Below are 17,575 nucleotides of genomic sequence, written 5' to 3' on the forward strand. Positions count from 1 at the left end.
ACCTAAGTCTAGTTTTTTCTAGTCTCCCACCTGTGGGTAGTCCTGCGCTATCCTGGTCAGGATGCCGTGCACTGCCACCGCCTCAGGCTTGTCCAGCAGCGCCACCATCTGGCCAAGCCAGGAAATGCAGAGCCAGCTGGGCACCTGGGAGACCTGGGATCAACAAGTACAACAGAACAAAATGTGAAGTTAATGTAACTTAATATGCATTACTTAATGAATTATGTTATTGACTTATTTATAACTCCTACATCCTTTGGAATCAGGGTAAATGGGAGGTTTTACTGAGTAATACATTGCAATACATTCGTGGCTCAAACAATTTATTAGAAACACATCAAAAAAAGAAAACTTAAAGGCTAATGCGTCATTTTCCCACTCTCAAAGAATACAGAAAGACAAAGAACAACCAAAAAACAGATACCATGAAATCAGTAATATCCTGTATATGATGATCATCGCTATTGCAATAACAACTTCCTGACCTTCTGTATGAAGATGTCCATGGTGTCTGGGTACAGCTCCACCAGCTGCAGCAGCCGCGGGAAGCGCTGCCGTGCCTCGGGGGAGTCGTGACGGAGCGCCTGCAGCAGGTTGGTAACCACGGCAACAGGCAGGCCTGGGATGGAGGTCAGCTGTGAACCCTCATCATCTGTAACACAGCAGGCAGTAATTGGTTAGCTGCAGGATTCTGCAGGATAGAAACCTTGCAGGGCCTGCAGTAGTTTAGAGATCACTGCAGCGGGCAGTCCTGGGATGGAGGTCAGCTCTGTACCCTCATCATCTGTAAAGAAATATAGTTATCACTGTTAGCTGCAGGATTCTGCAGGGTAGAAATGCTGCAGCCCCTGCAGCAGGTTAGAAACCACTGCAGCAGGGATGAATGGGATGGAGCTGATTTCTGTACCCTCATCATCTGTAACAAAGCAGTTATCACAACCATGCAAGGCTTAAGCTTGCAGCAGGTTAGAAACCACGGCAACAGGCAGGCCTGGGATGGAGGTGATCTCTGTACCCTCATCATCTGTAACACAGCAGGCAGTTATTACTGTATAGCTTCAGGATGCTGCAGGATAGAAACCTTGCAGGGCGTGCAGTAGTTTAGAGATCACTGCAGCGGGCAGTCCTGGGATGGAGGTCAGCTCTGTACCTTCCTCATCTGTAACACAGCAGGCAGTTATTGGTTAGCTGCAGGATTCTGCAGGATAGAAAACAGCAGTTATCACAGTTAGCTGCAGAATTCTGCAAGTGCCTGCAGCAGGTTAGAGACCACTGCAGCAGGCAGGTCTGGGATGGAGGTCAGGTCTGTAACATAGCAGTTACCACACAGTCTGTAAGCTGCGGGATTCTGCAGGTTAGAAACCACTGCAGCATACATCAAACAGCTAGCTGAGTGTATGATGTTTGCAGAGTTTTGTAGCATGTATGACTCTGTTGTTAGTAGGACCACAAGAACATAAAATTTAATATACACACCCTATACATATATTAAGTAGCAGTACTCTGTACAATGACAAATAAAGAGTCTCCTACGATGGATATCTTAGAACATCTAATCCATTTAGAAATGAGGACAGAAAAAGGAAGGATATGATCATTACAAAAAGAAGGCTCCTTGAATGTTTAGACTAAGACTTAATTAGAGGATGCTTCCAGTGTTTTTAACAAAAGTCTTACCATCTTCCTGATGTCTTAAGATCTTGTCGCAGAAGCTGACCATGGCCATGAAGGCGTCCACGATGCCGGACTTGTCCAGACTGGCGTCGTGTCGCGCCTTCTCCTCGTCGCTGGCCAGCTTCACAGCCTTCTGCAGACAGGCGTGGCCTCTCTCCAGAAGGCTGGAGATAGTCTGGGGGAAACATTCAATACACATGTGGTTAGAACTTTGCTGACATTATGAAGGCGCTGAGACTGGTGTGTTTTTCATTTGCAGATGTGGCCTCTCTGTAGCAGACTCGGAAACATATAATAGTCAGATTTCTACAAACAGTATAGGAGGGCTGAAAAATTGTTCATGTTTCACATTTTTAAAGTCGTCACTGTCAACTCAATGCTTAGGTGTAAGTCTAGCCTCCACAAAATTGCTGCTGCAGTAGTAACAATTGTACAGTAAACACAACCTAGTCATTATTAACGGTTGTCAACACTGCATTCCTGCATTTATCTTAGACTCAGGCAAAAACACACAGCTCCCATATATGCATTAAATTTTGAATGTAACACCCTCCGATTTAATTTGGGAATTCCATTATTATTTGGGAGTGACCTTCCAGATCTCAGCAACCGTACACCCAGATGGGCTGATATCGTAAGCTGTAAGTATAAATGATGTAAGAAATACGTAGCAGCCAATAACGACCCCTGGGGATTAATCTAAATTGGCATGACTGTACATAATTATGCATAATTATGCATAATTATGCATAACTTTTGAGGGTTATGCATAATTATGCATAAGTTTCCAATGGTTATGCATAATTATGCATAAGGTTCCAAGAATTATGCATAATCATCAGAACCCTTATGCATAACCCTTTGAACAAGCATAGTTATGCATAACCCTTGGAACCTTCTGGATAATTATGCATAATTCTTGGAACGTTATGCATAATTATGCATAACCGTCAAAAGTTATGCATAATTATGCATAATTATGCATAATTATGCATAATTATGTACAGTTATGCCAATTTAGATTAATCCCCAGGGGGTCGTTATTGGCTGCTATGTATTTCTTACATCATTTATACTTACAGCTTACGATATCAGCCCATCTGGGTGTACGGTTGCTGAGATCTGGGAGGTCACTCCCAAATAATAATGGAATTCCCAAATTAAATCGGAGGGTGTTATGTTTAGATCCCAATATCGAGGACAAGCCTGTGCTTTTTCCGCAAGAAAGCTGGACAGCACTTAGGCCCAAGGGGCAAAAATTCATAATAAGAGGCTTAGCCTACAAGTTAAGATCACACTGGTATCTGGTTCGATTTTCAAGACTCACCTGTTCCACAGGTGTCCTGTGCCACACCTGTGGATGCTACACTCACCTGTTCCACAGAGTGTCCTGTGCCACACCTGTGGATGCTAGACTCACCTGTTCACGACTCACCTGTTCTACAGACGTGTCCTGCACCACACCTGTGGATGCTAGACTCACCTGTTCCACAGGTGTCCTGCACCACACCTGTGGATGCTAGACTCACCTGTTCCACAGAGGTGTCCTGTGCCACACCTGTGGATGCTAGACTCACCTGTTCCACAGAGGTGTCCTGTGCCACACCTGTGGATGCTAGACTCACCTGTTCCACAGGTGTCCTGCACCACACCTGTGGATGCTAGACTCACCTGTTCCACAGAGGTGTCCTGTGCCACACCTGTGGATGCTAGACTCACCTGTTCTACAGAGGTGTCCTGTGCCACACCTGTGGATGCTAGACTCACCTGTTCCACAGGTGTCCTGCACCACACCTGTGGATGCTAGACTCACCTGTTCCACAGAGGTGTCCTGTGCCACACCTGCAGCTGTGAGCAGCTGAGCCCGCCTGGCCTCCTTCAGACCAGTCAGGATAGTCCCACCCTCCTGTATAAGTGCGTGGGCCACGATCTCGTACGACAGGCTTGTCAGGGTGTGGTGCTGCTTAGCAACGGACAGGTCCTCCTCAAACACACGGCAGCTGCTGAACTTGTCTGGGAAACGACAAGTTAGCAAGTGATTAGCAGAGGGTGAGAGAAGAAAATTGTAAGCAACAAAGAACCTGGTTATTGAGTGCGTCTGAACTTCTGACAGAAGAAAATACTGGTATTCAAATATTGGATAATTTCACAACATATTGTTTCATTGTGTGTGTGATCCTCAGTGCTACAGTACTGTTTTTGCTTGTTGGGTCACAAAGTAGTTCTGGCAAAGGGAGGAAAGCCTGCCATCTCTAATTGTGCTCTTTTGTGATCATGATAGAAAAAAAATGTAAACCTTCCCAAGTTGTTTGAATGTGGTGAGTATATATATATTGTTGAGTTCTCAGCGCCCATCTGAAGTGTGTGTGTGTGTGTGTGTGTGTGTGTGTGTATGTATTCGTGCGTGTGTATCCGTGTTGTGTGTCCATGTGTGTGTGTGTGTCTGTGTGTGTCTGTGTGTATTCCCTACCCAGCTGCTCGAATGTGGTGAGCACGTTGTTGAGTTTCTCAGCGCCCGTCAGCAGCGAAGCCTTCCTCTGGTGCAGCCGTGTGTAGCAGTGGGTCCATCTCAGACGCAGGCGGTCGTCTTCCGTAAACTCCTTCACTGTGCTCTTCAGGTGTTTAAGGGCCACGGGGAAGTTGGCCTGGAAGAGAAAAAAAGATGTTGAAATGTTCATTCAGTCACTGTTAGCGCACTGTGAAAATGATCTACTTTAATGCTTGAAAAGCTGGGACCAGTTCAAATATTCAGTCTTACCTGTTCCTGTGCACCAGCTCCATGCTACATGCTTCATGGCTACCTTGTCCCCCCAACGACCTGGAGGTCAAGGGACTAGGTAGGAAGGTAGGTGCACCAGTCTGAGTAGGGACCAGTTCAGAAGTTCAGTCTTACCTGTTCCCGTGCGCTGTCTGCTAGCACTAGTCTGAGTAGGGACCAATTCAGAAGTTCAGGCTCACCTGTTCCTGTGTGCTGTCCACCAGCACCAGTCTGAGTAGGGACCAGTTCAGATGTTCAGTCTATCTGTTCAGGGACCAGTTCAGATGTTCAGTCTTACCTGTTCCCGTGTGCTGTCCACCAGCACCAGTCTGAGTAGGGACCAGTTCAGAAGTTCAGGCTCACCTGTTCTTGTGCACACAGTCCACCATGCAGTACCAGCCTCAGCAGGGACCAGTTCAGATGTTCAGTCTACCTGTTCAGGGACCAGTTCAGACGTTCAGTCTCACCTGTTCCCGTGCGCTGTCCACCAGTCTGAGTAGGGACCAGTTCAGAAGTTCAGTCTCACCTGTTCCCGTGCACTGTCTGCTAGCGCCAGTCTAAGTAGGGACCAGTTCAGAAGTTCAGTCTCACCTGTTCCCGTGCGCTGTCCACCAGCACCAGTCTGAGTAAGAACTGCTCCCTCTGTACCCTCTGGCTGAATGGCTCCCCTCCCCCCTCCGTGTCCACCACCCCGCGGGTTGCCATCTGCTCAAACTTGTCGTTCAGTTTGTCCAGGTAAAGACATCTGTGAAGAAAGGGTCAAATGTGGCCTGGATGTACATTGTATCTAAAAAAATATGAGAATGCAATCTACATAATCATACATACTAAATTAAATGAAAAAAAAACAGGTAGAGACTTCTGTGACAAATTATTATTAAAATTTCCAGAAAAGAGACAAAAAAATCTGTCGTTCTAAATAAGATGCTAAATTACAGCAGCTGCAGCTATCTCATCAACTTCCATGCAAGCACCAAATCAGACAGAACTTTGCATTTTTCGAGCAATGACAATATTATGGTATTTTGGTAACTCTGGTATTTGAAGGCATGACTGTTTCTTGTTCTTTTTTGACTGTAATTATATTTGATAGTTCTCATTTTCTAAACAAAAATGTCAAGTTGAATATACAACATTGTTACCAATCTTAGGCTTATAAAGGCTACAAAATTCCGTGCCCACCTGTTTGCGATGATGTCATCCCACACGGAGATGGGGTCCATCCTGTCGTCAGGGTAACGGCTGGACCACTTCTCCAGCAGCCGGTTCACCTGCCATGGAGTCTCAAAATTTCCTGGGGGAAATCAGAGAATCCTGTCTGCCATGCTATTGCCATAAGTAGATTAACTGTTTTAAGTTGAGGTACTAAAGACAGTATATTGAAAACAAAATTGCACACTAATAAAAAGGAAATTGGAAATGATAATGGTTATATTACTTTTTTTTTAATTAACAAATTTTAAACTTTAAGTACATTTTTTATAAGAACATCGTGTAATGTGGTTTGGGGATTACAATTACAAATGTATGTACCAATAAGAGAAATTCCAATGTTACCAAGTTTAACTCACCATAAGAAAGTTTAGGGTCACAGACTTTCTAGGGTAATGGTTGGTTGGTCTTGGTTAGTTATGGTAACTATGTTCATTGAGGAAGTTTGTTGCTTTTCCTTAGTGTACACATTAACATGTAGCAAGGTGCCTCTAAATGTGCATGGAGAAGTTTGTTAATGTCGGCACGTACGGTCGTTAGAGATGAGTTCCAGGAACTCCTGCATCTCCGTGAGTTTCTGCAGAGACTGCAGCTTGGCGGCCCGACTGGAGGCCATGAGGCGGTCCATCCCCGACCACTCCTGCAGGAAGCCATCTGTACAGGTGCCCAGGTGGTACTTAGCCCTGCCGTAGTCATCCTGGTACAAGTACAGCATGGCCAGCTCCTCACAGTATCGGGACTGGAATACAACACAATGGTTAAATGTAGCATGGTACAAGCCATCTGTGCAGGTTCCCAGGTGGTACTTAGCCCTGCCGTAGTCATCCTGGTACAGGTACAGCATGGCCAGCTCTTCACAGTAACGGGACTGGGGAACACAACACAATGTTTCTGTTTGTGAACATGTGGCAATGGTACAAGCTGTCTGTGCAGGTGCCCAGGTGGTACTTAGCTCGGCCGTAGTCATCCTGGTATAGGTAGAGCATGGCCAGCTCCTCACAGTATCGGGACTGGGGAACACAACACAATGGTTAAATGTAGCATGGTATTAAGCTGTCTGTGCAGGTGCCCAGGTGGTACTTAGCTCTGCCGTAATCATCCTGGTACAAGTACAGCATGGCCAGCTCTTCACAGTAACGGGACTGGAGAACACAACACAATCATGTAACTCTTAGCTACACTCTCTCTCTCTGTCTGCATTGCTTCGTGAATGAAGATCATCTAACTCTAATAACACTCTAAAAACATATCGTCTTGGTACAGGTACAGCATAACCAGCTCTTCACAGTAACGGGACTGGAGAACACAACACAATGTTTCTGTTGAACATGTAGCATGGTACAAGCTGTCTGTGCAGGTGCCCAGGTGGTACTTAGCTCGGCCGTAGTCATCCTGGTACAAGTACAGCATGGCCAGCTCTTCACAGTAACAGGACTAATACAAAACACTTATTAACTCTTAGTTCCACTTATAGACTAGTAACTCTTACAGTTACAGTCTAAAGACATTGCATGCCATAGATAATGTTTACCTTAACATGGTATGTATAGCCTAGCAACCTACTGAAGCTCTTTCCCAAGCACATTTATTTAAAATGGTAACCAGCCCCGCCATCTCTGTCCTTCCACTTAATATCATGTAATTGAACATCACAGGGTGTCTGCAACACCTACTGTAACCCTGGTGATGACATCCATCTAGTCCAGGTCATTGACCTTATTTGTTTGGAGAAGAAGAAACAGACTGAAGAAAGAACACTTTTCCCTTCTACGAAGCCAAACATCACTTAGTTTACCTCCAGTAAAGCTTTCCTATCAGGTTTCTGCATGGCGCTGTCCACAAAGGTGAGCAGTGATTGGTCCATTTCCCCTTCCAGCAGCAGCTTCAACTTTGACCTGAGGGCAAAGGGCAGGTAGTGCTCCTGGAAGTAGGTGTCGTCCCACATCTTGTCAAGGTCGGGGGGCGAGTCGTCGTCAATGTTCACGGTGGAGACTTCGTAAAGGTTCTTCCACTGCGTCAGGTGGTCGTAGCACTGGGGGGAGGGGGGGGGGGGGGGGGGTGGGTTTCTGGTGAACATTTTTTTTATCGCACTTTTGTACAGGTTCAAGTTCTTGTCATTCCATCAACATTCAGTAACAGGTATGTGTTGAGAATTTTTACTCAGTTTCCAATGCCAAAGTTAATAGAAAACTTCTTCAATCACTTGAAAATGCGTACCTCCAAATTTTTGGTGTCTGCTCAGTACATCTTGATCACAAAATGGCCTACGTGTTTTATTTGTTTTCAGGTGTCACTAAATGAAGAGTTATTCTATAGACTTATGAACCTCTTCAACAATGACAAAGTTGTTTTAACTTGTAGAATCAACATGTTATACTTGTTTGTAATTCATTTTACTCAAACATCATGGCCTTCCTTACTTCTAACTTGTGACTTGTTACCGGTGATTAACAAGTATGGCACTAATTAACATAATTTAGTTCAGCTGACCTGTAGCCTGGAGTCGTCCCAGAGATCCTCCTCCACAGACAGAGGCTGGGGGTCAGGCCACTCGGTCTGCTGCATCGCCTGGAACAGGGGGACAAAAACAGCTAATAAGTATCATCATCATCATCGTTCGGCTGCAGCGCAGGCGACTGCAAGCCTTCTCCAGTTCCACCTATCTGCAGCGAGCTGGCGAAGCTGCCTGGGGGTGATCTGGCCGTGATGACCTCCCATGAGCCATTAGACGGTACATAGTAGTCTTTTGAAACTGTTAGGAAATACAGCGTATGGTCTCTCTACAACTCACGAACACGTCAGACAACAGGTAGAGTAGAACTCTTCCTTTTATTCCATTCTTTTACTAAGAACATACATTTGGTCCTGTCTACTAAATCCTGGCTGACTCACTTCTATTTACCTGGGGAACTCTGCTGACCATATCAAACCCTTACAAGAAGAAAGTGCCTGAGGGTACTTTGTCCTAATGCCTCTTGAAGAATCCATTCCAAGAAACCTCCGACCCAGAAGAGGATAAAATGACTCATGTACGTTACAAGTTGTTCCCACCTGATTGTACAGCTCCACTGCTTTCTTGAAGTCTCCCCTGGCCTCTGCCTCGAGCGCCTCGTAGGTGATCGTCTGGGTTCCGACCTTCCTGCCGAAGATTCCTCGCAAGACGTCAAAGTCTCCCATGGACTTGTACAGCCTGGCACACAAAACAGTCAGGTACATTACACAACTGTCACATCAAAGTCTCCCAGGGACTTGTACAGCCTGACATACAAAACAGTCAGGTACATTACACAACTGTCACATCAAAGTCTCCCAGGGACTTGTACAATCTGGCACACAAAACAGTCGGGTACATTACACAACTGTCACATCAAAGTCTCCCAGGGACTTGTACAGCCTGGTACATACCAGCACAGTTACAAGGCATGTCATAAACAAAAACAAAGACTACTGAAACCAAACTCTAATGCCATGAAAAAGATTTAATATATATAGGTCCATTTCTCTATATGGAATGATTTGCCTTATGGCATTCAATCTGCTTGTAAGTCTAAGCTTTGTCAGGAGCTTCCAACGTATATAATTTAATCAATTTGATTACTAATAGAATGAGTTTGATGTACTAGCTCTCAGGACTTTTATGAACAATGTATGTCGATGAAAGTTAGACATCCAGGTAATAAGATACGCCAAGCAGCTGGACATGATTTTGGAAACGGTCACTGACAAACGTTTCAGATAACATCCATTATCTTTCATCAGTGACACTGAAGAGATCTTTCTAGCTGAAATGTCTGACCGTTTCCAAAATGATATCCAGTTGTTTGACTAATTGCTATTTGGCATATGTAGTTTGTACGTCTTAATACACATTTTATGTCCAGAAAGATTAGCTGCTTGCAAATCTTGTATCTCAGCTAATGGACTTAAGGAGTAAAGTATCCAAATCCCCCACCTGGCCAGCTCTATCCAGGTGGCCGTCTCAGCTGACACAGGTGTGCTGGAGGTCCTCGCTCGCTTGGACCTTGGCTCCTCCACACCTGCCTTCTGAACCAGCTGCTCCTCAAGGAGGACAATACCTGACAGGTGGAGAGGAGGGTGTCTTAGATATATTGTCTTAAAATATACTTTAAACATCTTTGATCCAAACTAGTATAAACATACTGGACAGAGCTGCCTGGAAACGTTGTGTAAACACTAGCTTACTGCTGCCTACCTGTGTCAGGGATCCCAATAAATAAAGAATATAGAGGTTGGTTTCAGTACATAATCGTTTTTTTCTTGACGGTCCAGACTGGTCCAAAAAACCGGATGTTGGACCAATTAGAAAATGAACAGATTATACCTGAAATACGGCGGCAGGCATTCACATGTTTTGGGTTTATTGGTTCAAGAAAATAACAAGAGCGAAGCATAGGAAAGTTGATAGTCATTTTTAGTTTCTGCAGTCAAACTGATATTTGTATTACAGGCGGCAGCAAGACAGAAGAAGAGATTACAGGCAAATTTTAAGTAAAACGGTAGACCTTCGGAGTCCTTATGGCCAAGCCTGACCTATTGGCTGCTGCAGGCTGACCACCCCAGTCTGCTGGATCACGCTCGCATCTGGGTTCAGCTTTCTCGGCTCCCGGTAACAAATTTCCTGGAAACACACAGGAAGACAAAAATAGATTTACTTCTAAACCTACATGTGAACCACAGTAGATATTGTGGACACGTTTGCGTGTTCCCTAGTTATTCCTAACAGCCCCTGAAATCACACATTTAATCTTATCTGCAAATTTCAGGTTGGTATATATTAGCTGTAAAATAAATTGCACACAAATGGCAGAAAAAAATTCCTGGACAAAAAATTGGCGGGAAAATTCTGGGAAATAGATGCCAGGAAATATACCAGAAAAATTTCCTGGACAAAAAAATTTAGCAAAAAATTCCAGGAAATAGATTTCAGGAAAAAAATTCTAGCAAAAAGTTCCAGGAAAAATTCCAGGAAAAAAATTCCGGGAACTATTTCGGGGAAAAAATTTCGGGGAAAAAATCCTAGACATTTAAATCTGTCAAATGAATTCCAGTTCCTGTAGATAAGACATTATCCATCTGAAGTGGGCTCACCTGTAGGGAGGAGATAAAGGGAGGGAAGTACTTCTCGCTGTTGCTTAGCGCCGTGTTTAAGAACTTGCTGATCTGTTCCGTCAGTTCCTCCGTCTCACGCTCCGTCTTCACGTTCTCGATCTCCTGGAAGATGCCCCGGAACAAGGAGCTGAACAGGAGCCGCGCCAGCATGCTGTCCCTCTGGAGTGGGAATCAACAGAAGACAAACATGTTAACTGTACTACCTGTATCCAACAAACCAGGCAGCCAGCAGGCTAAACTGATGTCAGACTTTACAACATACATCAGAAGTGCAGAACTGCTAGGTACAGAAAGACTACACTGTAGTACCTTGTCAACTTGCTAAACAGTTCATAGTACTAGAGGTATAAATAAGCTTTGGATGTATGCACATTTATTTTAAAAATGACTATTGTTATGTTTTATAATGTTTGGAATTGTGCACCTCTATTGCTTTTCAGTTTAATTGTAACATTTTGTAAAGCATACTGCAATTCAGCCAAAGAAATGAAGGCTGCCATTGTATGCTATTGTTTGTTGCTCGATGCGAAATAAAAACCATTCATTATTATTATATCTAAGATCAACATCGCTTCACTTCACTATCCTGTTTAGCGTTACAAAATATATATATACTATAATAATTTAAAAAGCCCAGTACTAGACTAAAGGGAAGGTTTAGACTAAGTGGAAATAATGGCACATTTTGTTCAGCTCACCCGCAGCAGAACAAGAAACATGTGATTCAAGATCGCTGTGTGTCCGCTACTGGATGCCGTGCGTGCGTGAGTGAGTGAGTGAGTGAGTGAGTGAGTGAGTGAGTGAGTGGATGATGTAGGAGTATTTGTTCTGTATGTCCGGCAGGTCTCCTACTCGGTACTTACCTGTGTGAGTGCCTGTAGAGGAGCGATGATGTAGGAGTGTTCTCACCTGTGCGAGTGCCTGTAGAGGTGCTATAATGTAGGAGTGTACTTACCTGTGCGAGTGCCTGTAGAGGTGCTATAATGTAGGAGTGTACTTACCTGTGCGAGTGCCTGTAGAGGTGCTATAATGTAGGAGTGTACTTACCTGTGCGAGTGCCTGTAGAGGTGCTATAATGTAGGAGTGTACTTACCTGTGCGAGTGCCTGTAGAGGAGCGATGATGTAGGAGTGTACTTACCTGTGCGAGTGCCTGTAGAGGTGCTATAATGTAGGAGTGTACTTACCTGTGCGAGTGCCTGTAGAGGTGCTATAATGTAGGAGTGTACTTACCTGTGCGAGTGCCTGTAGAGGTGCTATAATGTAGGAGTGTACTTACCTGTGCGAGTGCCTGTAGAGGAGCGATGATGTAGGAGTATTTGATCTGAATGTCGGGCAGGTCTCCTACTCGGTACTTACCTGTGCGAGTGCCTGTAGAGGTGCTATAATGTAGGAGTGTACTTACCTGTGCGAGTGCCTGTAGAGGTGCGATGATGTAGGAATATTTGATCTGTATGTCGGGCAGGTCTCCTACACGGTACTTACCTGTGCGAGTGCCTGAAGAGGTGCGATGATGTAGGAGTGTTTGATCTGAATGTCGGGCAGGTCTCCTACTCGGTACTTACCTGTGCGAGTGCCTGTAGAGGACTTAGGAGTGTTCTCACCTGTGCAAGTGCCTGTAGAGGTGCTATGATGTAGGAATATTTGATCTGTATGTCCGGTAGGTCTCCTACTCGGTACTGCCGGTACAACGTCACCAGGTTCCCGCGCTTGGCTCGCTGCTCCTTCACTCTCTCCTGGGGATGATTAAAAGTGAAAGTGACCTTGAGCAAATCTAAAAATAGCTAGCTCACTGCAATTTGTCTTTCAATGGTCATGACAGGCAGGCACTATGTGCATTGGACTGGGGAAATCTCTCTTTAGACTAGCTCTTTTTGTCAATTGCAATAAACGGTCATCCGCAGCTACTTGTGTATTATGGCTGCAACTCTTTACAGTAGCATGCAAGTCAAGTAAGTGACAATATTTTGACATTGAAGTTTGAATTGTTTTTGTTTGGCTAGATTTCAATAAGTTGCTGCCATTGGTCGCAAGTTTTTGATCTGCCATTGGTCAGATGTTTTTGAATTTGCTCTTGCTTGACTGTCATTGGTCAGATGTTTTTCAATTTGTCCTTGCTTGGCTGACATTGGTCAGAAGTTTTTTAATTTGCCCTTGCTTGGCTGCCATTGGTCAGAAGTTTTTGACTTTGCCCTTGCTTAGCTGCCATTGGTCAGAAGCTTTTAAATTTGCCCATGCTTGGCTACCATTGGTCAGCACCTTGACTTACCTCCCTCATCCTCTGCACCCTGATCTGTCGCCGGGCGTGGTAGGCCCTGGTTACGTCCTGGTCCTTCAGGAAACGCCTCTTCAGCCTCAGGATCTCCGACTGCTGAGAGTCGTCAGCTGGGAAACCAAGAAGCACATTTTACATCTTACAAACTTCTTATGAAGTTCAGCACGACAAGATGGTAGACAGGATTCTTGACCAGATAGTCTTGAATGGATCTTGACTGGAATCTTGGCCAGATTCTTGACGCAATTCATGACTGGATTCTTGGCCAAAGTCTTAACAGGTATTTAAAGAAATTTTGACCAGTTTCTTGACCAGGTTTGTGACCAAATTCTTGGTCGGATTATTGTGGGTTTTTTTTCTGGATTCTCTAGATTCTTTGCTGCATTTTTCACCTGCTAGATTCTACTGCGTGAAATGAGCCTCTGAAGTTGAGTCCTTCTCACCTGCCCTCCCATCGGTCTGGTCCCGTCCTGCGCTCAGCCGGTCCGACCCAAACCCGGAGCCGACCGGTTTCAGCCGGCGCGCCTTGGCCGCCTTCTTACTGGCGTCGGTGGTGAAGAGTAGCGATGACTGGGTCTCGGTTCCGAGCGGGACGGAATAGTCCGCAAATGTGTCCAGACTTGACTGGGTCAGCCAGTTGTACGCGTTCTTCGGAACCGCTGAGAAGAAAAGATTCAGTTATACCATCAAATGTTGAGAATCTGTTTTTAGTGTAGTTTGTGCATAGTATTATGTTCGGTCAGGTGAGATTTCGTGACTTTTATTGTATGCCAAGTATTGAGGACATGGTTAAATTTGGTCCTCGTTATGGTTTTGTTTGGTAACAGTATCTGTTAACAGGAAGTTTAATCCCTGCCTTAAGTTTTCAGGTTAGTTGCTAGAATCTAAATGAACTTACAAAATGAAGCAGCATGCTTTAATGATCAATGCCTTAAAGTTGAGACAGAAAACAGATGCCTCACCTGTTGCCTGTGTGGCTGTGAACTGCAGAACGTCTTGTGTCGCCCTCAGCTGACCTCCCAGCGACTCCTGACCGCCCTGGGACAGAGAGTGGCCCTGGGACTGAGAAGAGGTCGGATGGCTGGACTGGGTCTCCACGAACATAGGCGTCATGGCAACGTGCCGCTGCTTCCAGGAATGGTCGATCTGAACATCCTATATTTGGGTAAAACAAACATGGCAACATGCTACTTCCAGGAAAGGCAGCATGAAAGAGGATGTCTCAACAGGGCTGATTCCTGTAGCAACATCAACAGAGACAGGTAGTAAGATGTTTTCTTATTGATACAAAATTCATATCATCTTTATGATGTTCAACATGATGTCACAATAGATGCAACTTTAAGTTAATCTACTGCAGAAGGCTCATATTAAACTTTATACTCTTCTGGTATCAGTGTCCTACGTAATTCAAGTTGAACAACAATGAACAAAGGAAAGCCACGTTTAGTGCCTGACCTGAAACCTGCACTCGGAGAGCGGATGCTGGAAGACTTCCCGCGAGAAGTCGGGGCTGCGAGACGTCATCTCCAGGAGCAGGTTTGTGCAGTAGCTCAGGTACTGGTGCTCCGTGCGGGGTGAGTGCATACATTCCAACATGGCCACCAGTCGCTCCAACGTTCCTGTCGGCAGCCGGGTTTCGTGGCTCCAGAAGTTCTGCACAAGCAGTCTGGAAGGAAAGATGTTTGTTTGTTTGTTTGTTTAGTGAGGTACTGGTGCTCCGTGCGGGGTGAGTGCATACATTCCAACATGGCCACCAGTCGCTCCAACGTTCCTGTCGGCAGCCGGGTCTCGTGGCTCCAGAAGTTCTGCACAAGCAGTCTGGAATGAAACATGTTTGTTTGTTTGTTTGTTTATTTGTTTGTTTGCTAAGGTACTGGTGCTCCGTGCGGGGTGAGTGCATACACTCCAACATGGCTACCAGTCGCTCCAACGTTCCTTTGGGTAGCCGGGTCTCGTGGCTCCAGAAGTTCTGCACAAGGAGTCTGGAAAGACACAAGTTTGTTTGCTTGTTTATTTGTTTGTTTGCTAAGGTACTGGTGCTCCGTGCGGGGAGAGTGCATGCATTCCAACATGGCCACCAGCCGCTCCAACGTTCCTGTCGGTAGCCGCGTCTTGTGGTTCCAGAAGTTCTGTACAAGCAGCCTGGAGGGAAAGATGTTTGTTTGTTTATTTGTTTGTTTGCTGAGGTACTGGTGCTCCGTGCGGGGAGAGTGCATGCACTCCAACATGGCCACCAGTCGCTCCAACGTTCCTGTCGGCAGCCAGGTCTCGTGGCTCCAGAAGTTCTACACAAGCAGTCTGAAAGAAAAGTTCTTTGTTTCTTATAAGTAAACTAAGATAATACAATATTGGCAATAGCGTGATTTGCTTGTTTATTTGGGGAGGTATGTACTGGGGCTCTGTTACAAGGGGTCCAGTGCAAAAATCATAGGACTCAAACGTGGCAAAAAGTAAAATGCTCCATCAAGACTCCTTGCCAAACAGCCCCTGCAGCAGACAGTCCTTAGCCGCCCCCAGGGCACTAAGATGTAAGACGTTAGGTTAAGATGTAAGACTTTAGGTTAAGACGTAAGACGCACCTGAGGTAAGACTCCTCGTCAGACAGCCCCTGCAGCAGACAGTCCTTCGCCGTCCCGAGGACACTAAGATGTACGACGTTAGGTTAAGATGTAAGACGTACCTGAGGTAAGACTCCTCGTCAGACAGCCCCTACAGTAGACAGTCCTTAGCCGTCCCCAGGACACTAAGATGTAAGATGTTAGGTTAAGATGTAAGACGTAAGGTTAAGATGTAAGACGTACCTGAGGTAAGACTCCTCGTCAGACAGCCCCTACAGTAGACAGTCCTTAGCCGTCCCCAGGACACTAAGATGTAAGACGTTAGGTTAAGATGTAAGACGTCAGGTTAAGACGTAAGACGTACCTGAGGTAAGACGTCAGGTTAAGATGTAAGACGTTACGTTAAGACGTAAGACGTACCTGAGGTAAGACTCCTCGTCAGACAGCCCCTGCAGCAGACAGTCCTTAGCTGTCCCGAGGACCTGACCTGCAGACTCCTGTTGGGACGCCTCTTCCCTATTAGAAAACACATACAGAGGTCAACAATACAGATAATCGAAAAAACATCCTAAACTTTATGACTTTATTTGAAAATCCATGCTTGCCAAAGCAATAATTCATTGGTTTGACTTGCAACAATACTGAAATACAGTGTGACACAAATGCAGCAGTGCAAGCAATGATTAATTAGGGTGCTACTACACTGTGTAAAATGGACGGGACTGTTTCTATGTGTCCTCTGAGTAACTGTAACATTAACTCTACTGTTGATGCCAAGACTGACCTAGTACCTGTAACATTACAGTTACTGTAACATTACTGTCACTACTGACCTGTTACTTATCGTAGATCCACATCATGATGTCGTACATGGTTCTGCGACACTCGGGACGGAGTGGGAACTGTTACTGTAACATTACTGTAACATTACTATGTTACTGTTACGTTACTGTGTTACTGACCTGTAGTTGTCATAGATCCACATCATGATGTCGTACATGGTCCTGCGGCACTCGGGGGCGGGGTGGGAGGCGAAGGCTGCGACGGACGGCAGCAGGTAAAGTAGCTCTTCTACCTGCAGCTTCTGCAGCAGGGCATACACTATCTGCAGTGCGATGGCCTGCAGTCCGTCATCCCTGCAGGAAAAAATGTAATATCAGACATGTACTAAAAGTACACATGGCAGGAGGTAAACAATCTTTGGCATAAGAACCTGTAGTTATTCCTACAGGGAAAAATGCAGCATTAGACAATCATGCAAAAATATCTATTATCATATAGCCAGGGGACGTGGACCAATCAGAAGGCCCCATTTCATGCTGGTTATGATGCCTTAACAGATGGAAAATCATTAACAGCCGTGCATGAATCGTTTAATTAATGCACATGTGCAATAATGACTTTTGAAAGTTTGAACCAATCAGAAGGACTGACAAACAAGACGCTGGCCAATCAGAATGAGATATTCAGGAATCGTCCATCTGCCGAGATAGGGGAATAAGTACAGGCATGGCTCCCTCTATTAACATCAGTAGTGCGTGTTTCTTTGTTCAAAGAAAACATTTGCATGTCTGAGTTCGTAGTGAACGAGATTCTCAAGAGCTGTGAAGCACAGGGATCCCGGAATGCCTCAGGAAAGCCGGCAGAGATTTACCGCCTGATTCGAACGAACTCTACAAACTGGAGAATTGGCGAGTGGAGAAATACGGAGCGTGCAACAGTTTGTAACATAATGAATCGACTTTGTTATTATTTCAAGCCTTGGAACTGAAAGACATTTCACGCACAAGTTTTATGTTGTTCAAATTCACTGTTCAAATTTATTCAATGTACTGAATAAAAGATGTATGTTTTATAAAGGAGTTTGTCGCTTAAATGGGTCAGTTTGGGTAGGCTATATGATAATAGGGTAAATGACCCGCTTGTTCCTCGGTATATATGGTGTCATAACGCCTGGTCCTTTGCTA

At 45.0% G+C, this 17,575-nt stretch overlaps 1 protein-coding gene across 1 annotated transcript in view; it reads right to left on the minus strand.

The window, feature by feature from the left end:
• The window catches only part of LOC118428664 (DNA-dependent protein kinase catalytic subunit-like), an 86,731-nt gene that overhangs the window by 15,394 nt on the left and 53,762 nt on the right, over window positions 1–17,575 (minus strand). The window contains 25 exon segments of the mRNA XM_035838775.1: window positions 31–153; window positions 486–652; window positions 707–784; window positions 1,082–1,159; window positions 1,678–1,849; window positions 3,204–3,326; window positions 3,488–3,687; window positions 4,145–4,319; window positions 5,024–5,177; window positions 5,615–5,726; window positions 6,176–6,383; window positions 7,440–7,676; window positions 8,135–8,212; window positions 8,696–8,834; window positions 9,597–9,720; window positions 10,196–10,283; window positions 10,754–10,933; window positions 12,052–12,116; window positions 12,442–12,508; window positions 13,042–13,157; window positions 13,491–13,706; window positions 14,010–14,202; window positions 14,506–14,716; window positions 16,029–16,124; window positions 16,571–16,744. Of these exon segments, the coding sequence (XP_035694668.1) occupies window positions 31–153; window positions 486–652; window positions 707–784; window positions 1,082–1,159; window positions 1,678–1,849; window positions 3,204–3,326; window positions 3,488–3,687; window positions 4,145–4,319; window positions 5,024–5,177; window positions 5,615–5,726; window positions 6,176–6,383; window positions 7,440–7,676; window positions 8,135–8,212; window positions 8,696–8,834; window positions 9,597–9,720; window positions 10,196–10,283; window positions 10,754–10,933; window positions 12,052–12,116; window positions 12,442–12,508; window positions 13,042–13,157; window positions 13,491–13,706; window positions 14,010–14,202; window positions 14,506–14,716; window positions 16,029–16,124; window positions 16,571–16,744 (3,574 nt within the window).

This window comes from Branchiostoma floridae, chromosome 13, assembly GCF_000003815.2.
Source record: "Branchiostoma floridae strain S238N-H82 chromosome 13, Bfl_VNyyK, whole genome shotgun sequence".
Lineage (NCBI taxonomy): Eukaryota > Metazoa > Chordata > Leptocardii > Amphioxiformes > Branchiostomatidae > Branchiostoma > Branchiostoma floridae.